This window comes from Falco rusticolus, chromosome 7 (genome assembly GCF_015220075.1).
Source record: "Falco rusticolus isolate bFalRus1 chromosome 7, bFalRus1.pri, whole genome shotgun sequence".
In the NCBI taxonomy this organism is placed as follows: domain Eukaryota; kingdom Metazoa; phylum Chordata; class Aves; order Falconiformes; family Falconidae; genus Falco; species Falco rusticolus.
The window spans coordinates 20712652-20734453 of record NC_051193.1 but is presented as its reverse complement, the minus strand read 5'-3'; the positions used below and the strand labels follow the sequence as shown (position 1 = coordinate 20734453).

The following is a 21802-nucleotide window of genomic DNA, read 5'->3' as shown; positions in this document are numbered from 1 at the left end:
ATGCAATGCTTACTATATGTGCAGGTGGTGGGGAGAGGAAGTGCTTCTTTCCAAATAAAACACAAAATTCTGTGCTTAAAAAATAACACGTTACCTTATTAGGGATACTGACATTACTTTTTTTGAAGACAAGGGGTAGGTGATTTACTGAAGATAGTCTTAACCTCTCCTATCATACAGTTTAAAGTAAAACTGATTCATTAAATCCACACCATAGCATCTATTAAACACATGATACAGAATTACTTCATCCAAAGACCAAATTCTACATCTTTTCAGCTGTTTCTTGAAAAAATGAGCTTTTAAATCCATTTCTTATAGGTGTATTTATGCTAATACTATTTAGGGGTATCTATAAATCCCAAAGCATTCGCTTTTCTGGTTGTTTGCTTTTACATTTTTTTTTTTAAGCTAGAAGATGTTGCACATGTTGCCAATCTGAGAAAGACTATTTCTAAAAAGTTAGCGAGAATTCAGTTGTTTCCAAGAATGATGAAAGTTGGGGGAACGGAAGGGCCAAATACTGTACAGCTCTGGACAAAGGAGAAAAAAAAATATGTATGCAAATCCAGAGATGTAATCTTTTGGGGTATCTAAGAAATTCAGTTTTGTTCTGGCCGTGTTCAGAGAATTTAAAAAACATACTTTGCAAATACACCCTGGATATATTATCCAATAAGACTAGCCATCTGCCAGCATTCTATTGGCACTGCTTGTATGGACACAGATAACACCAAACGGAAATTTCTATTGAGTTAAGAGGGGCTTTCACTGCTCTATTAAGAGTTTCACACACATGCATAAGAAAGCTGCATACAATTCACCTTGGTCTTGGAAAATACATCAATCACCACAACAATCAAAAACTGCCAAAGCAATCACATTAATGCTAGTCTGCATTCCTTCTGCTGGCACTTAAAAGGAATTGCAAATTTAAATTCAGTAAACTCCTATAATACATAACAAGAATTAGTCTGTGGTTCAGTGAAATTTTAGCAGCATCCCTGTTCGTATTTGTTATAGCAGGATCCTAAACCACCAGATTAAGAATGCAGGAAAGGCCCATACGCACAGTGAGGTTTTGCAAGAATCTATAAAGCCTCAGTCTAGTATGTAAATTTGTACCAATGTAATTTCATTTATTTATCTCCAAATTGCAAAACAAATATTTCTCTGATCTACTAACAAACAGCTCACCATTTCAGCAAATTTTTGCAGGAAACACCTGAAGATGGACTAGGCTGTCATGTTCTAACCCTTCTCAGCTGATTCTCAGTAAGTTACTCTAGTGGAAATACTGACAGCTGTTTACTTTAAAAAGCTCAATACATCCTTTTAGGCTTCTGTACTCGGATGGTCTTACCCTGGAACTAAGTGGTTAGCATTTCTGCCTCTCTCCTTGACCAGTTTTAAAAGCTACTGTTGAAGGCAGGCAGCAAAGGCTACATGACCAGCATACCCATTCTGCTTGTGTATTTGCTGTCTGGGGATATTCCAGCTGGCTCCAGGACCAAAATAGACAGAAAGCCACAAAACATGTAGCAGCAACACAATGCACGCTCATGTGAATTTTTCAGGTGCTTCTAGTCCAAAAACTCATATAACATAACCAATTAATAGAGCGCAGTCTGGTAGAAATATAGTGCGCAATAAATCTAAGACAGTTTATTGATTCATTGACTGCAACGTCAACAGACACCCAGTCACAAATATTTTGCCTATAATTCCTGAGCACTACAAAAGCACTGTAACTGATTACAGAAAACCTTTTCCTTGCACTAGAGGTCATTTAAGGATATGCTAACTTTAATTCCATTTGACTCGTGCCAAATTCCTGGTTAGTGAATACTTTTTATGTTAGGGCTGCAAAAAAGCTTCTGTCATTTTTCTACCAGTAACTAAACAGTGGCGCTCTGAACTTTTAAAAACTTTTATATTAAGTGGAGGCCCTATAAGATCTGCTGAATCTGCAAGACCTGAAAAATACAGGATATGTGTGTCTGACTTCAGTGCCTGCACTTAAATAACCCACATTGTCTAGCTATTGTTAAACTGAACACAGCAAGATAATGATCTCACTGCCCATGTGAATCTACCTAATAAAAGCCAAGGGGGTAACAAAGGGGAAAAAAGTATACCTATAGAAATTCTACAGAAAGGACCCTTCAAAGGTTGTCCTGCATTTGAACAGCAGAGTATTTTTTTGGCTCTGTCAGCACTGACTTCCAAACAGCTGATCCAAGATTGGAAGGGGGCAGGGGGGAAGTTGGAACATGCTTAACTTATAAAACAGAACTAGAAACCACATGTCCAATATAAACAAGTTCCAGGTTCCTGCTCTGGGATGTGCCATAACCCTGTTCAGCCAGACAATAACACAATGCAACAGTTGTATTTTAAATGGTTAAAGGTGCCTTCTTTTCAGATGAAATCCAATTGTGCGTTTGTTTCATAAAGAGCTCCAGTTTAGTGAAAGGTTTGTTTATGCACAACTCATGTCACAAACAAATACTTTCCAGTGTCCTGCAGAGAAGTATGTGCTACGGCAGAAGAATCGTATACAGATCATTCAGAACACTTTTTCCATAAGGCTGTGATTAATTTCTAATACAAACACAGCTATCAATTGCAATCATTCATTCATTAAAAAAATTGTTTGCTGGTTTACTCCAGTCTATCTGTAAGACTTAGGTCTTGCTGTTGAGAAGGAAAGTGCTGCTACTGGTGTCTAGGATGAAGAAAACTACTGGAAGGTGATCCATCCACACCACTTCCAGTATTAACAGATCTCATTCCACTGGGCCCAAGTGTCACTTCCATGCTAAAAGGAAGATAGTTTGTGGAAAGAGAATTCTGTGAAGTTTCTGATTTTCCACTAGATACACAAAGCTTTCCCCCTGTAGCAAAGCAGTTCCTCAACACTATATTCTGTAAATGATGTTGACTGGAACAGCAATACTCTAATTGGGATATTTTCAGTTAATTACCCTCTGCTCAACTTCAGTTGAGCACAGGTTGCACAGGCTGGCAACTCACTGCCTGAGCTAGACTTGTCTCAGTAACTGTCTTGGTCTTAGAAAATGTGATTTCCGAAGAACTGTGGAAGTCACAAATTGATTCTTCTTTCTGCATGTCGCCTCGCCCCACCCCCCGGTTTATGGAGTGTTTCAGTACAACACAACCATGTGTGTCTCCTCAGATTCAATGCAACACTCACCTGTCTTTTATGTCTTCCTCTTCCTTCACTCAGGAAAAGCAAACAGGGGACAAGCGGAGGGAAATTATGGAGAGAGAATATTAACTATGCTGATTGTACCTGTTTCAAAGACAATGGTGAAGAAGGAAAAAGAAAATAGTCTCCTTTGTAGTAGACCCTCTCTCCATCACAGTTATGACAATGGTAAATACAGCTTTGCTTTAATGGCTTTTTAGCTACAATGCCTAAGCTCTGTTAATTATTATCAGAACCTTCATTTCTGTGACTTCTGCATTATTAATATCTCCATAAAGACTGGGGAGAAAAAGGAGTGAAAGGAAGGGAAGAAAAACCTGTAGATGTAATTATCTCTAGCAGCTAATACTGCTCAAGTGTGGTAAATACAGTTGTCAGCCATCAGGATTCTCCATGCAACCAATCTAAACCCAACTCTTTTGCAGCTGAATTAACTGAATCCTATTATTCAGTCCTGAACCAGTCAGGTAAAAGGAGTGAGTAAGGGTAGTTCTTCTGCCTTTCTTCCTGATTTCAATTCCTTTTGAAAAAGGTAAGTTTTAAAACTTGCTTATTCTTTTAAGAAATGTATGCCCTGTGCTTATTTCAAAGATTTTGACAAAAAGAGACATACAGCATATATGCTGCTTGTTATCTTCAATGAACATAGTTTGATGCAGGCTTAGGATCGGTATTTTTAGGTAAAAACTTCATTCTTTGGAATTGCATGTTAGGGTGAGGACTTAGGCAGGGCTGTAAATGAAGTTGTTCTATGTTTTCAGCTGACTTTTTTTTAATATGTTAAAACTTTCTTAGAGGAAGTAAGAAAGAAGTTGCAAAGCTCTTTCAGAGTGAACTAAAACAATGCTTTGCAGTTTTGTATTGTTTTTGAAAATACAGGCTTATTAAAAGACATGTAAGACCATCAGTTTTCAGAAAAATGCAGGAGCAGGTTGCTGAACTATTTAACACTGAGAAAGAATGCTTATGGCTCAGGCTGGACAGACAACTGTTTCATGAGGCTGGCTTTGAAGCTGTCCTGAAGCTATCGTTTTAGCCCACCTCAGAGAAAAACCTTACAGAAAAGATTTTGATGCACTTAGTAAAGAGAGGAGGGGGAAGGCAGCAGAAGAGCATTATGGGATACAGCAGCCCAGAGGCACACTGGAGCTTTGTGACAGTCTGACTGTATGCTAATGATAGTGAGTTAGGTACACAGAGCCAGCTAGCTGTTCCTAACTTCTAACACAAGAAGTCAAAAACAGGAGGCCCAGCCACTAAAGCTGAAACTGACGAGCAAACACACAGAGGGCCAAGCTCTGTCCCCTTCCCTGTGAGAAATCAGCACTGGGGAAAGGCCTTTCCAGTTTCCTCTGGCATCCTGTTCAGAGGGAGTGCAGCTTCCCATTCAGTCCTGGCATCCAGAGCAGCCCAGCTGGCAACTCAGAGGATGGACTGAACTAGTGGCACCCACTCATTTCTTCCTGCCCTGCACAAGAGCAGTGTGCAGCCCTGTTTTCCTCTGCTCCCTCGAGTGGCATGGGAGGCATTATATTAAGTTTCTCCTCTCCTAATCTTCTCCTGTGAAGGCTTGCGTCTTCACAAACACTGCCTGCTTGCCACATGCATGTAGAATCACTGTGTGCCTACAGGCAAGCTAAAGGAAACCAGAGCCACGTCTAGTCCACATTTTTTAGCTAACCAGCTACATTTCTGGTAATTGCCAGGTGGTAAAAAGGAAGAGAAACTTTTTCATTGATACATAAACTTGCTTCTTGCTACATTGGTTAATCAGTTTCTTCACGTGCACATAGGTAGCATCTTGATTCAGACCAACTTCAAAGAAGTTGTGCTTTATCACTGTGTTTTTAATTAATGTAGTCAGAGCAAATTAGAGCAAACTAGAACTGAAAGTGAAAACCACCTCCTGTTTAAAACTTACTATGTGTACTCTATACAAAGGCCACTTTACCAGCCTAAACAGAGGCCTAATGCTACTCCAGTTTGACCAGACTAATTGTTATGCTGTTGTCACACTTGTCACAGTGAAGTCTGATTGCTTTATTTCTCGGATTGCTTTCAAATGACAAATACATTATGAATTTCTCAATCTTCACATACTTCAGTTACAAAGTAATCAGAAAAATTTTGCTTAGGGAAACAAGACATAGTAATTGAGGGGGGAAAGAGGGTACATAAGTTAAAAACTAACTTTTCTCATATGGTTCTTTAGTGTTGTCCTCAAAAAAGTTATTATAAAAATTTAATGTAAAGAAATGGAAAATTCCTTAAAGTGAATGGAGAGGAGTCAGTCTTTTCTACCTATTTAAATTCAGCTAATATTTCATGAATAAGGGTTAGACTGAAAAGAACAACAGATATGAAGTAACATATCCTTCATAAATGCATGGTTAAGTAGGCTGAACAGATAGCTGTCCAAGCTCTCCCAGCTAGAGGTCAAAGGTCTTGACTGCTTTCTCTTGGATGATTCCTAACCTGACATCTAGGAAGAAGGGTAAGATAATTAGGATGGTCTTCCCTTCTTCCTGTGTCCCAACAGCCATAAAGTCAGCTAGTTTAATAGAGGAGCCACCTGGGCCCCAAGTTTGTTTCAGTGCAAGACTCTCATAGTTAAGAGTCCAGACTGAGACTGGTACCCACACCTCCTTAGTTTACGCTAATTTGTGCAAACACATTTAGTTCTGATGATCAACAAGCCGTCTCTGCATTATGAGGTACTACTTAGTGACTAGAACCAGTAAGTTTAGAAGGACATTTCAATGGAATTAAGGTTTCTCTGCATTCATAATGGCATGCTAATGAAGATGGCTTGAGAGGTCACAGTGATTTGGGGGGCTGCAATACATAGGATTCTTGTGATCCCTGTCCGAAATCCAGTCAGTTTTTCTCTACATGTAAATCACACAGTATAATGCAGTATGCTGTGGCTCTCTACAGCCTCTCAGAACACAGTGCTCCTGGACAATGCTTTATGAGGTTGTAGCCTGTAGATGGCTATCAGGCTCTGCACTATCTCTCTCCTCCCACTGCTGCATCAAAAGAGACAAACTGGTTCCCAGTGACTCCAGAGAATTTCCAAACCTTCCTAGTGACCCTGTGCCAAAAACCTGCTTACAGGAAGGAGAACTTTATCATGTAAATGGTTTATCTGATTTTCTGAAAGTCCTTTCTGTTTAGGAATTTTCTCAGGAGTGGAGAGAATTTTTAAAACTGGTGTGCCAGTGAAATTTTTGTATCAGTGGGATCAATATAGCTTGGGACAAACAGGGTACTGCATCTGTGGATCACAACACAGCTTCTGAGGACCATGGGAACCTCAGTGGAAAAGAATCTAGGCTTGACATCTACCCACTGACACTAAATACAACCTTCTGGTAAACATTAAAACTTCAAGGGCTTTGTGGCTGATGATCACGTTGAACTCCAGGACATCTAGTGAGAGAGTAGGGTGGAAAACATAAACATTTGAAAAGAAATGTAGGGGGAGGGGAAGAGTTTGAAAGCTGGTGGAGAGAACAGCAAGGATTTTGGTGACTAATGTTTTCTGCCTGGTTCGAGGGTTTGTCAATTTAATAAAGATGAAGCATTCATAAGGCTGAGATAGCTTAACCGCTAGTGTACCAAACACAAGGGACTGTGGATTGCTCTAGCACATTATGTTCTAACAGAGAACTTCATTCTAAAACCCTGTACTCAGAGCAAGGGCCTAAGGACAAAAGGCAGATGCTGCTTCCTTGGCTATTCCATCTTCTGCTTTAAGTAGGATAATTGGCATCCTCTGCAGTATGGTTTTTGCTTTGGACATTTAGGCACTGAAATCTGGCGCTAACTATCAGGATTTCACATGGGGCACCGAACAGCTGAAAATAGTACTAGCTTTCAGTCCCTACCAATGGATTTGGGCTGGATTTGACCCAACAGTACTTGGAAGGCTCTATCTCTTTGCCACACCATAAGCTCAATGATCTAGGCTATCCTTCCTCCAGGCATGAAGAGCAAAGCCTTTAGTTTCTGAGCACAGTAGCAGACAAGGACAAGCAAGTTTCTAAAGCAGGTCATAAACTGCACTATTCAAATATCTCTAGCACTATCATCAGTATCTTCTAGCCTGCAGTACTGTTCTTAGCCTTCAGTTCACCCCTAAATACCAGCTCATCTAGTCATACAGCACATGGAAGAATTTCCACTCCATAGCAGAAGGTTTTGATTGTTTCTTAGTAAACAGGTTTGGGAGTTACTAGGGTAGCTCTTTAAAGCACCTTGCCTGTGTACTTTCACCACTGCTTGGTGAGGTGGATGGCCACCACCCTATCCATTTGACAGATGGGCAGACTGATGTGTACATGTTGCTTAAGTAGTTCAGGACCACCGGAAACCAGAGGAGACCCAAACCCCTTGTTCTAAATCAGTAAAACCTATTATGTGTTTTGTAAAAACAAATATTTGCCAGTCCTGGAAGTCACTGCTTGTTCTGTTAGCTTAACTCCTAGCGTCATATAAACTTTTCTCAAGCCTGTCACAATTTCTTTTAAAGAAAGAAAAAAAAATCAAACACCTTAGAAAGCATTCTGCAAGAGGAGTAAAAGGCATTCAAGCCTGTTTAAAACCCAATCCAAACAGAGACAGACCTGTTGCCAGTGAGGAGGGAAACTTGGCAGCTTTGTTTAAAGCTTCCCACACGGACACTGGAGACACAAGAAAACAAAAGAAGCTGCAGTCCCCGAGGGTCCTGCCACTCCGAGGGCAAAACCAGTCCCTTCCCTGCTTTTCCTCTAGCTCTCACAGACACGCACAGGCTCTCTTCTCTCAGTGCCATCAGCTACAGCAATAACCAATTAAGCCGTACAGACCTGGAAACAATACAGGAAATGAAGAGTTAAAAAAAAAAAAAAAGGAGGGGGGTGGAGGAAAAAAAACCCAGAGAACTTGGAGGCAAGCCAGCGTCCCCGAATGACTCGGCTGAGCCGGCAGCCCGGAGCGACACTCCCCACCGGCCCTGCCCTCCCTCTCCTCTCCCCGCAGGGCGGGCATGCCCAGCCCTCCTCTCACGATCAGGGACAGGAGTTCCCCTTCGTGGTCTCTAGTTGGTTTGAGAGCCCAAAAACATTGCTAAATTTATCTTTAACTGTTAGGACAACGGCAAATGCCAGAAATAAGAAAGGAAAAGAACTGAAAATTAATGGCGACAATTCCCTGCAAGCCAAGTGGAAGCACCCTTTCTGCATAACTCCCAAGGAGGCAAAAAGCAGTTACGCCGTGCAAAGCAGGGCAGGCTGTCTGGGGTGCCAGGAACACGCTGTTCCTTTGGCTGTGCAGCACAGGGAATTGTCCATCCATATGCTCAGACTTGATAGGGCTTTCTTCTCTCCCACAGAGAGCAAAACATGCCCTCAATTTAGAAGGGCCGTTGCTCTCAGGAAGGCAACGGGAAAAGCTAAAGGTGCACTGAAGGTATGGCCTGTGTGCGTGAGGCTGCCACCTCTGAGCTGAAACTGTTCAAGAGTCACTGAGTCACAGTTAGTGCTGAGGATCTTTTTCTTAATGCTCTTTAAAAGTGAACTGACCGTAGATCTTCGTGAACTAATTTGTTGTCTGAAATTACTCACTGGAACAGCTTGCACAATCACGCCCTAGTCGGTATGGTGCCTCAGCCATATGTGCTATGATCACTGCCCTCAGCTGAGATCAGTCTCCTCAGTTTTTGGTGCTCCCTGTCTGACTGGAAGCCATCCTGTTCCCCAGCACCAGGCAGAGGCACAAGGTCTGGAAAGTCACAGGGCCTATTTCAAGATGGCCCTCCTAATATTTTCAGTGCATAACCTTCATAGTGCTTGCAAGACTTACATGCACACACACATACACACACATGAAGTGGATCTCATAAATTATAATAGCAACAAAAAAAGTGGCCAGGTAAGTCTTCACCAAGAAGTAACCACTGAACACTGCTCAGAACAAGTTAGTGCTTCCATCCAAATGGGTTTTTTTGTTTTGAACTAGGTTTTACCCAGCTGCCAGAAGCTTTTTTGAGACCGCCCATGTCCCCCTCTCTCAACACTTTCAACAAATGTCTCCTTGTGACTCATGTTCAGCCTCTCATCTGCCTTTCCTGCCTACTCTAGCTTTCACACAAGTGTCTGCTAAAGAAAGAAACAGACACACAGTCATTCAGGTGCCTCTAGAACATTTAATTTTAAAATTTCAAGAGCCTTGATGCTTGCATGGAAAGTTATAAGCTGGTATAAAGGTAGTGATGGGAGCAAGGGGTAGGAAAAAAGTAAACGGGGGAGGGTAAGAAGCATTGCAAAGGGAAGTAGAAGACACACCGAACAAGAAGGCTAGCAGCTAGAAATTACAGCTTGGTACAATCCACACAGACGACCCACACACTGTTCCCTGTGACATTAAGTAATAAAAAAGGGCAAGGTTAACTGTGAATCTATGCCCAGTAAGGGTTTATTCCCAGAGGTTTTTTTGTTTGTTTGTTTGTTGTTGTTGTTTGGTTTTCCCGAGCTTGAGTTCTGAGGGATGAAACCATAATGGTGGCCAAATACAAGTTTGTTTGGTTTTGGTTTTTTCAACATTCATTTTAATTACCAAGCTGTAACAAATAAATCTCTGGCTGGTTTGTAACTAACCTGTGTGGGTCCTTAGATGAGCTTTAAGATGGGAAGATTTGCCATAAACTTTTTCACACCCCACATAGTGGCATTTGTGCTTTTTCTGGGGTGATCCAGGGTCAGTCCAGCTTCTCATGCGTTTGTTCTTTTGTCTGGGACTTGGCTCAGTTACTGCAGCCAGGCTAGTAGGTGTGGCTGCTCTTCCTCCTCCACGCTTACCAGCCGAAGACACACTTTCTTCCCCAAACTCCTTAGGAGCAATAGAAATGTGTATTTGTTCTGTGATATCAAAGGTTTCTGATTTTTCCATCCTTAGAGCAGGTGAGTTTGGGACATGCTGGTTGAGATCAGCTAAAATGCTAGCTACCACAAGTAACGATGATCCATTGTCTTTCCCAGTTTCTCTGACTTCCCGCTTATCTTCTCCATTCGATGAAGGAGGTATTGCTGCATCAGGTTGAGGATCAGGCTCTCCTTTGGGACTATGGATAACAGCTCGACTGGACATAGAAACAAGGCACTCTGCTGCAAAATGATCCACATATGCTGCTGTTGCCATTTTTTGTAAGTTTATAAAGAAATCCAAACAGAAGAGGGAAAAAAACCCCACAACACTGCTCTTTCCCTTTCTAAAAAGATTGTGTGAGCAGACTTTTTCCTCTATTATTTCTTAGGATCTCTTTGTAGAAGTAAAGGCTGATTTAGCAGCCATCAAAACCAGACTTTGTTCGTGACGATAACACCCAGCTCGTCTCTAAATCAAAAAAGCGTTGGAAGTCCAATGGATGAGAAAAAAAAAGAGCAGACAGATCCTGGGCACTGGCAGCTGGTTGTCTGGAGTATGAATTAATGCTGTTCTTTCGAGAACGCAATAAGATCAAGATGCGGTTTCCCCAGCCCTTCCATTGCGTTGTGACAGTAGAATAAGCTTTCCCCGTTATCGCTCCTCGGAGTCGCCCGGACCCCTGCGGGGGCGTGGCCTGGACAAACATCTGGGCCTGACGTCACCGCGAAGCCACATCCTGCGCCCATCAGGTTGGCGGCGCGCGGGGCCGGGAGCTCGGCAGCGCGCGGGCAGGGCCGGGCCCGCCGCCCGCAAATGAAAGGAAGCGGCCGATTGGCTGGCGGGGGGGCGCCGCGCGGCCACGCCACCCGCCGCGGGAGCGTGCGGCACCCTCCGCCCCCCGCAGCCACCCCAGCCGCAGGGCCGCAGCGCGCAGAGCGGCGGGCGCCGGCCCCTCCGCCCGCGGGAAAGCGCCCGCAGCCTGCCCCGGCCGGCGGCTGTGCGAGCGTGAAGCGGCCTCCCTGCCCCTCTCGCAGGTCGCTGCCCCCGACGGGTGTTAACGATTCGGGGCGTGCCGCATCGGGGCCCCTACCGCTAGGGACGGCTTCACAGGCGCTCAGCTGTTAAAAGGAAGAGGCTGAACTAGACAGCGTGAGGCTGGAACTGCTGCAAGCGAGAGGAGAGAGCGAGGCCGCGCCGCCCGGGCCGCGGCTGCACGGACAGGGGTCGTCTGTGGATTTTAATAGGTTGCGATGGGTTTCAGTAACTGCCAGGGAACACACTTGAAACCGCCTTCCTTTCAGTCAAAACTCTGGCTGTAGCACTCTGCTGCCTCTAAATTATTTGAAAGTACAAATGAAAATAACTTTCTATTCATTATTATTCTCAGCTTGCAAAAGGTAACAGCTCTGCCAGTTTTACAGACACAATGCCCGAGTGAACAAGAGCATCGCGCGTGTGACTACCTCACCAATCCAAAGTAAAGAAATGCATTTGAATTCAGGTCTGAAAGCAGTTAGTCTGTGGTGCTTCTTACCTTTTGTTGGAACGTTTCTCCAGACTTAATTCCTGTCTTTAGTATAGAGAAACCTTTCCTGTGAGACAGAGATGGTCAGAAAGCAGTAGGGCTTCTTTGAAAGCCTTTCTGGATGGCAGGTTTGAGGGGGTGTCAGAGGAAGTGAACATCTGTTGCAGAAACTCAAATAGTTTTGGTGTTGAGTAAAATACCAGTTTCATACACATGAAAATGTTGTTCAGGAGCAACGTCTGCTCATGCTTCCGCTGCACATTATGAAAAAACGTACTTTAGGTTGTCATGCAACAGTTCCCCTCTGGGTCAGGCTCGTTGGTAACCTGTGTCTGCCGAAGTGCTCCCTGTCTGCTCTCGTAACAGAGCAGCCTGTGGCGCTCCACGGGACTTGAATCACTGCAGCCATGGGAGGAATCAGGCATACAACCCGTGCGGGAGGATGTGGTTTAATGCGGAATTGAGCCAGATATTTCTGATGCAGGCAGATCATGCCATTTGTTCTGCTGAGCACATCTAGAGGAAACATTTACACATTTCCAAACAAAAAACTTGAGTCTGGGACTTGCCTAGATGAAAAAGGAATTTTGGGTAAAGCATTTTTATAAGAAACTTCAGTTGAGTTCAAGCTCAACCTCCTCTTTGAGGGAGGAGTATTGCTTACATAGACATACCTGGCAGTTCTTTAGAATTAGTAGTAGATTCAGAGCAGAAACCCTGCAGCTCTCCTGGTTTGAGGAGAAACGTGGGCTGTTTTCAGGGGGCTGAGGAAAGGGCAGAGTTTAGGCCCAAGTTCTCTGTCCTTACCCCAACACCAAGGACTATTATCAGTAAACAGCCAGGAAAAGGGACACTTGGATTACTGTGGTCACCAGCCACCAGCAGGCTTTGCCTGAGCACTAACGGGGAGCTTCCAGAGACACCCTGGTTATCTCTGTGGTGCTCATCCCACACAGCCCCCTCAGCACTGCTGTGCTGCTCTCCTACCAGCTCTCCTCACCGCTGTCTCATCCCACAGTGTTCCACCATAACCTGTCCTGGCCATGCTGCTGGCCCCGCTGTGTAGCAGCAGCTTCTCCAGAGCTCCCTGTGGCTCTGGAGGGTTGGAGTAGCCTGGCCCTGGCCAGGGGAGAGCTGCTGGTAGAGGCCAAGAGGGAGTTCAGCAGGTCCCAAGAATTTCCCCTCAGCACAGCCCTGCTGTTTGCCTGGCCTGAGGAGAGAGCCCTCAGGAGAGCCGAGAGATGTGATTGGCTGCTCTGCTCCCTTTCTGGAACCTTCCAGAGAAGGCCAGCCAATCAGGAAGGAACCTTCCATGCTGGGTGAGGTTCTCCTCAGGGGATGGTTTTCTGGGTGCTCTGTTGGCAGGGAGATGTGTGCCTCTCCATGAGGGTTATGATCCGATGTTGTTTGTATTTTGCCTTCGTATGAGCGGGCAGGACACAGCTGGGCGCATTCCCGGAGCCTTTGGCTAGAGGAGAGAGGCACTGCGTCATGTGCACGGCCAGGCCCGTGGGCAGCAGGTAGGCTGTGAGGGGAGGTAATGGCTGGCTAGAGCTGATGGCAGGGATAAGTGCTAACTCTTTTTTTTGTCCCCAATGTATCTGTTAGGTTTAAAGACTTGTCCTGATAGCAGCTCCTGTTATATAGGAGTGCTTTTCGTGTAAGATTAATGGCCATAACCAAGGCCCCAGTGAACTTCATGAACTCTCTCGTACTTCTGCAATTTTGTGGTTGAGAGCTTGTTTTTGATATCAGCCTGGAAATGTGACGTTGGTTGTGCTCTGTGTGGTTAAGGGCAGGCTGCTAAAGTGGGGGGCCTCAGGGGAGGAGGTTTGTTTTGATGCAAACTTCTTTTTTGTTTGGATAAACCTTTGGGACATGACATCATTTGGGAAAGAGCAATGTTGTGGAGGTTACTTGTAACAGACATGCTTTTTAATGTGAGGGAAAAGTGAGTCATATTTGGCAGGTGTGCATGTTGCCCAGCTAAGGTTCATCTATTACACTCTCTTAAATCATGGTTATGAATGAAAATATGCCTCTGACTTTCTAATAGTTGACTAGAAGTAATTGTCCTGTCTTGCACACTGTCAGTATGAAAGAGTAGCTCTCTCTTTGCATATACAAGAGCAGGGTGTAGTAAGTGTGTTTGTTACCTGGACATGAAAATTCCAGCTTTTTAGTGCAGGACTGCAAATATTAAATGCTTCTGTGTGGACTAGCAGTAGCAAATCAATAGCCTCTCTGCAGGCAGCAGTGAAGAGTCCTTTGTAAGAAGTTCAGCCATTACAGTGTATCAGTAGTACAAAAAGATTTTATGGAGATTTGCTAGCCAAAATACCATATGCATTTATCAACTCTTTCTTGTAATAATAATAATAATATATATACCTGCCTACTTGCTAATTGTTATTATTTACTGCATATTTATTTTCTCTGAGCAAGTGGCGAAGTAAATTTCTGTACGTACACAGTATATCTTAAATTCACCTCTGAATATCCTGCCACTGTTGACTTGTTCTCACCACATGAGCTGAATTTTGAAATGGAGATTAACAAAAACATTTAAGAAAAATATATTTTGTCTCTGTCTTTGCTTTATTTGATTATGTTGTTGATGTGTTCTCACCTGCAGGCATTTGTCCCACAGACAGAGGTGAGAATTTTTCCCTCTGTTATGGCACTATTTTTCCATCAACTCAAGTAATGCAGCCTGGGGTTTGGCAGAGGTTTTTGATATTTAGTGTTTTCTTAATAGGTAATTTAGAGTTTTGTTTAGTTACAGATGCATAGCAGTGGAATAATTTTAAATCTAATCCACCCTGTTCTGCCCCTCCCAAAAGAGCTCATTGTTTTAACTAACAGGAATAAGCAGCTTTAAAATGCTTTGTGTGATGAAAATAGTTTTATGACCTCTATTAACAAGAACTTTAAACATAATAGAACAAAGTCCTTACACAAATGCCATACTTGCTTCAAAATCAGCTGAAGTTTTATTTTGTGTGGCTGAAATAAATAAATCAAAATTGAGCTGTAGCAACATTTTTCATAACTGGTATAAAACCCACTATTCCAGTTAAAAGAATGCTGTAACATCACATCCTTATAAACCAAATGATAGTGGAAGTCAGCAACATGCAAAACAGGGCAATCTGAAGCAGGAATTTATGAGTGAGAGATATAAGGAATTTTATCTGAGAAAAATTAGTTTACTATTCCCAAGAACATGATATGATCTAAACATGAAGTTTTATAGCAGCAGACATTTCATCAGCACTTTTCCTGCATGAATTTGCTCAATATTTTTTTCTATTTTCATACACTTCTGCTTTATATCCAGTGAGTCAGACACAAAAGAAGTGTAAACCATAGGAGTTCTATGGACCTCAGTGAAGTTACATTATTTGACATCACCTCAGGAAGCTCTTTATGAGAACAGAAAAAGTAAAAGGCCATGTAGTCCCTTTCCCTGTTTCAGTTCTTACACAGCAGCTGTAAGATGAAAAGACCTAGTTTCATTTTATTTTGTCTATGTAAACAGTTCCATGTTCAATAAAACTGAAGAAACAAGGGGGAAAAGGAAACTTAGGAAACAGCAGATATCTCTGGCTGCGTTCTTGCAGTACCTGTATTCACAATCCTGTCTTTTGATAGAGTATCAGCCTTTACTGATACTCTGTGATTTGATTTACTGATACCCTGTGATTGCTCCATAGTGATTGCATGGTTTGAGGGTGGGCTCTGGAAAGAGCTGTGTAAGAGTGGTTGTTTGAGTTCATAGCCATGGGAATAAATGGGGACAGAATTGTAAAGCCTATGGCCTGTAGCACTCTCAAAGATAAGCATGCTTAATGATGTCTGTCTTGTTCATATCAGGTTAATAATAATGCAGAACTGGTAGAAGATAGGAAGAGGGAGAGGAAATGAACAGGTTTCTGCCAGAGATGTGCCACACTGGGGTGAGTGTTCGTGCAGTGTTGTTTTTGCCATGGCTTCCAGTGACTTTAATAAAAGAGTGAGACATTCACCCTCATGTTCAGAAACCCTTTAGCTCAGTTTGGACAAATCACTATGTTACAGCAAGTAATTGTTTGAATTCATATCAACATCACCAGTTAGTCTCCAGTTGTTAAAGACTTGGACTGTAAAAAAAAAACAATCCCCCAAAAAACCAACAGCACAAAAAACCCCACCAAAACACCCAGAGGCTCTGGTGTTTTGACAATAAATTCGACAATACTTTTGCAAAGGGTGGGGGTAAGACTTGAATATTAAGAAGATGAAGAAGCCATTAAAGATGGCATCTAGGAGTTGGCAACTTGGACATTTCAGAAACCCTGCAAGCAGCTTTGGAAAGCTGAGAAGGCACTGTAAGCTTTAGTGCAACAATGTGCTATGTCACTGAGCTTCCTGGCTGTGTTAAGAAGCAAAAATGCTAGAATAGTGACTAAAACAATGGTCTTGCCATCTTTCTTGCTCAGTTGAATCCAGATAGGTTGGAAATTTCATGAAAGTGCTTTTGCAAACTCTCCCATTTGATTTTCAGTGTAATTTGATGGCTTCTGTTGATGGACAGACTTTAAATTCTTGAGTATTGTTCTTCCTCCATGTTAAAATTAGAAAAGTGCTATTGTAATTAATGATTGCACACAAAATGGTGGAAGGCATTATTGATATGGCAGAGATAAATGAGTAATTAGGAAAATAAACTCTTGAGGGAAAAGCCCCCTCACTTAAGATAGAGTTTTGATACTTGTGGCAGATGGGACACAAAAAAAAGACTGCATTTTGTAATAGTTTAGATGTTAGAAATGAGCATCAGTGATACTGTATGTAAACTGTATCCGTTTTAATGGATTTCTTGGGAGGACTTGTAGTGAGGCTATCCACATAATTGTTGCAGCCACTGTGTGTGCAAATAATGCCTGTGCATTTCTAAGCAGCAAGACTAATTGGGGGCTATGGGGTGGGGAGAAGGGCTTGGTTTGTTTTATCTATTTATATATTTTTACCTCTTCTTGAGAGAAGAAAGATGGAGAGGGAGGCTTAGTGAAACCATTGCTGCTTGCCCAGGGAAATGTTTTATTCCAGCACTTTTATTTTGGAATCAAGGCCTGGTTCTTTTCCTCAATAATTTTCTCAACTTAGATACAGCTTAGCACAATGTTTAGTAAGCAGATAGGTGTGTATTGAAATGTGAGATGCTTTTTTTTATATACCACTTTTTTTCCCCCCCTTTTCCACTTTATTAGCTTTTCTTAATGCTACATATAGGACTGGCTGTATAGCAAAGCTACACTTGTCTCTGAATTTCCTGGATGGACCTATAAAGTGGTGCATGTGGACTCTTCCAGCTTCTCTCTCCGTGGCACAACTCTCCTCACCCCTGGACATGGGGGCTGGCATCACTGCCAGCATCCAGGCATCTCTTAGTTACTTAGGTGCTTGTAAGGTTCTGGGCTTCTAGGCACTGCCCTTTCCATACTGGAAAGAGGCCAAAGTAAAGCACTTCTTTGTGAGCAGCAAACTGAATCATGAAATTCAGTTTCTGCTTCAGCTGTCAGACATCAGGTACTGGGTAGATCACAGAAGACATCTGCAGTTGCTGTGCTCATGACATTCTTTTTTACACATAATCTCTGAGAAAGTTGTAACTGAAGAAAATGCCATACTTGAGGCTGTATAGGGCTATTTCTCTGGTTTCTTTCAGCCATGAAGCAGGCAAAGAGATCTTTTTAAAGATGGTAGTGCTGTTTCTTGCAATAGTGATCAGTAGAGCATCCTGAAATGCTTCACAGTGATCAACATCACTGAATACCGCAAGCAGACCTGTTCAATAGTGTGCCTGACCTCTGCAGTTGAGGCATGAGAGTGTCTTGGTTAATTTCCAGGTACAGGCATGCCCTTCTGCTGTGGACAGACCTGTGAACTACTGACCCACAAGTAAACATTTGGGGTTTTTGCTTTTAATTTCCTTTTTCATCTTCCTTTTGCCTTTCTGTCTCCTAATTTTCATAAGGTTGTTGTTCTTCATACATTACAGGAAAGCAATTCAATGAGAGCAAAGCTGTAGGACAGTGGTCTGTAACACACTAGGAAAAAGGTTCCAAGTGAAGGAGTAGCACCTGGTGGCTGGTGGTTCTGAGTCATCCAATCAGAACAAGCCAGCGGCTGCACCATTAAAGGACCTTTTAACTGTTGATGTAAAAACCGAAGAATATTGGGAAGTGTAACTTTCCTGCCCTAAAAATATAATAAAATTTGAAATTATTAAATGCAGTTCTCAATCTGGTGCAAATTTATGAGGAACTGGATCAAAAAAAGAAGGTAACTTTTTTTTAAATGCAACAGCAAGTAATGCTTACCAGAGTAAGGGAGCGCGTTCAGGTTAAAGTACAGCAAATGTGGGAAGGTAAAATATGAAATAATTAATTTTTCTATTTCCAGTCTCTGTAACAGGACCTTGAGACTTCTGTCAGATTTTGCCAGCTATAAAGCAGAAAGTGATGAAGTTAGAAGCCATGCACTGAGTATAATCACTTCCACCAGATTCCAATTACCAAATCATTCTTTTGAGCTCTAATTAGTTTTGGTCTTTTATGATTTACCCATTTATAATTTCTAATTCTTCACTTGTGTGCTTTTTGCAACATATGAATATTGCATGTTGCTTCTTTTCATTCAAAAGTACAGGAAAAAATTGACGCATCACCAGGAAGCTCTCAGATGAATTAATTGATCTAGTAGTTCAGTCAATGTTGTGGAACTTATTCACATCCATGCTTGCAAGCCAGCCATTAATTGTAGGTGCAAATACTACTGCAAAATATTCAGCTGCTTATTTTTGCAATACACTATCTGAAGCAGATCAGGCAATATCAGACCATAATGTCAGATCAGTAGTAAGTTTGGCCTGCTCAACAGGCCAATGCTCAAAACCTGGCATTTTATATTTATAAATCATTATTAAAAGATCTTATGTTTGGATACAGTTGATGTACAATGCTTGCTATTGGACAGTTGGTATGTATGTTTGTGTTACACTGCAAACTAAATTTGGAGTAGGGGGGTTTAATCAATTTTCTCCTGCCTCTGAATTGAGCCACTGCAAGGAACAAAAGAAATTCTTTCAGATAGCATAATGTTGGTAGCTGTGCATCCTGGCAGAACATGCATAGGTAAGAAAATGGCTACTTTGCGTGGCAGGCCATGATTTATAATCTGAACCTGGATATAAAGGTGAGGGTGTAATAGATTTAAGAAGAGTGGTCACATGATGAGGCTGACCAGATAATTACTTAGCAAAGTAACTGCAAGTTATAATACGTAAAAGCATCTGTGCCTTTTTCTTTCCTTTTAAGGGGTTTATAAGCATACTACTACTGGTAGAGGAAAGATAGGGCAGAGGGGAGAGAGAGAAACCTGTGTTGTTGCTGCTTGATTCAAAGGTCAACTAAAGAGAGAGATTGAGAGAAACTGAATGACACTAAACTAGATCGCCCAGAGACCTCTGATGTTACAGAGCTGTTGTGAGGTTGCTGGAAAAGTGACCAGATGCACTTGGGTGGTTGTTACCATGTCTATGCATGCCTATAAATTGTGATATCTAAAGTAAAACTAATTGGTTTTCAGCAGTCTCATGTGGTCTGTATATTTGTTTGCTTTTCCTAAAGACTGCTGTTGAAGAAATAAACTGTTAACCCAAAATGTCCACTTAGCTGGGAAACTCTGGCCCTTTTTGAGAGCCTGAAAGTAATGGGTGGTGAGATCCCACCTCTGCAAAATTTGTTGTTGTCATGGTTTAACCCTGGCTGGTAATTAAGTACCGCTCAGCTGCTCTCTCACTCCCCCCTCACCCAGAGGGATGGGAAGGAGAGTTGGAAAGGAATGTAATACTGGATGGAGGCTTGAGAAAAGAACAATTTAATAATCGAAATAGAATAAAAATGAATGAAAAATAATAGCAACAATGACAATAACAGTTATAATGAAAAGAGGGAGGGAAAGAATAAAATCCAGAGAGGAAGGAAGAAACTTGTGGTGCACAATGCAACTGCTCACCACCCGCCAACTGATGCCCAGCCAGTCCCCGAGCAACTATCTGCCTGCCTCAACCAATCCCCCGGGTATATATGCCAAGCATGACATCCCATGGTATGGAATACATCTTTGGCTAGTTCGGGTTGGCTGACCTGGCTGTGTCCTTGTGTCCCTCCAGCCTTTTCGCTAACAAGGCCTGAGAAAAGTCTCACGTCAAAGCCAAAACACAGCACCGTACTAGCTCCTAAGAAGGTAACTAACTCCATCCCAGCTGGAACCAGGACAGTTCCCAAGGGCAGGAGAGCCCTAGCCTCCTGTTCCCATCGAGAGCATGTGGCACCAGTATGGCAAAATCCAAACCCATCAGTGTCCAACTGAGGGAGTGCTACCCAGAGCTGTGGCAGAAACACAAGAGTGTTTAAGTGACTGCCCTATGTCAGAGAGTTTATCAGCACAAATTTCAGGTTAACTGGCCTTTGTGCAGTGGATCTTCTTTTTATTCCTCTCCTTAGGCTGCATTTGTAGCAAGGTCGCTATACTAGGTACGTGGTCTATCCATCATCCTTACAGCCTTCTGTGTAAGCTGTGTTAATTCAGCTGAGTTTTCTGTAAAATAAGTAAATCTGTCTCTTACTGATTCATCAAAGCAGATTGAAGCACCCCAAGCCTGAATTGCCCTCCCCTGGAAACCATTATTTAAGTGTGGTTGGAGACTGAACGTGCTGTAGGATAGTGTCTGTTGACAGGGTTCAGTCAGCAGGTGGGTCCGTGTGCTGGGTCTGCCTGAGGTGGGGGTAATTTACTTCACAGCAGCTGTATTATAGTGCTGTGCTTTGGATTTGTGGACAAAACAGTGTTGATACCACATGGATATTTTAGCAGTTGCTGAACAGTGCTTACGCAGTGTCAAGGCTTTCTGTTTCTCACTTTGCCCCTGGAGGTGGGCAAAGAGGCAGGGAGGGGACACAGCCAGGACAACTGACCCCAGCTGACTGAAAGGATATCCCCTACTGTACAATGTCACGTTCAGCAATAAGACTGGGGAGTTTTCCAGGGGTTGTCATTGCTTGGAGACTGCCTGGGTATTGGTGTAGCTGGTGGTGAGCAGTTACTTTTGTATCCCTTGTTTGTCTTTTGTTTTGTTTTGCCCCTTCCTTTTTAATCGGTCTTTATCTCAACCCATAAGTTTTCTCACTTTTACCCTTCCAGTTGTCTTTCTCATCCCACTGCAGGGGAGTGTGGGAGCATCTGTGTGGGACTTGGCTGTCTACTGGTGTTAACCAAACCCAGTCCCTTCTCATGATCCTGCCTCCCCTCAGTAGTGTCCTGGTGCTCTGTTTTGGCTGGTCCAGGCCAGGGCTTTCAGTGTCTTCTGCTCTGCAGTGGACTTCTTGGCAGCAACGGGAGATTTGCTTGACTTCATGAGATTTGATTAGCTTTTTGGTTTTGTTTTGTTGTTGGTTTTTTTCCTTTGGCACCACTACCAGTTCTTCTGCTGCCAGGAACTGTTATTGCCACTTCTGCAAAGGAGATTTATCTTGCTCCCTGAAACAGGGCCTGAGAAGCTAAGCCAACCGTTCTTTCTCATCTGTGAATGTATGCTGCTTCATTGTCTTATCTCTGTGATTCATTGTCTCCTAGGTATTTAACATGTGTACTATCTAAAATGCTGTGTTTGTATCATTCCTTATGAAGAGAAACCATTTATGAAGCTGTGTTCTGCTTTTCTTTCCTTTTCTTCTTGTTTATTGCCCATGTTTGCTCTATATCCAGACTATCAGTACAAGACCTGCATCTGGTCAATGTCTCTTGCCCCTCAGCCACTGTGCTGGCATCTCTCACTTTCATGACAGTGTTATGACTTCTCTTCATCTTTACAATAACTCTGATACCTACATACTGAAGACTGCTTACCAGCCTTACAGATGTGTAAATCCCAGATTATTTTGACTGAGATAGAATGAGTTACCCTATAGCAATTCACAAATGCCCAAACTTTATCCATGTGGGAAGGTAATATAAACTAGAAAAAGGTACTCGGAAGCTCAGCCAAGCAACGTTTTTGTTCTAGGATGAGAACCATGATACCTTTGTGTATT

The 21802-nt window shown here is 42.7% G+C and overlaps 1 protein-coding gene across 1 annotated transcript in view; it reads right to left on the bottom strand.

Annotated features, from left to right (window-relative positions):
* KLF13 (Kruppel like factor 13) overlaps positions 1-10865 on the bottom strand; it is a 36080-nt gene extending 25215 nt beyond the window's left edge. The window contains exon 1 of the mRNA XM_037394611.1: positions 9871-10865. Coding sequence (XP_037250508.1) covers positions 9871-10411 — 541 coding nt within the window. The 5' untranslated portion in view covers positions 10412-10865. The remainder of the gene's footprint in view (positions 1-9870) is intronic.
* Positions 10866-21802: the final 10937 nt, after the last annotated feature.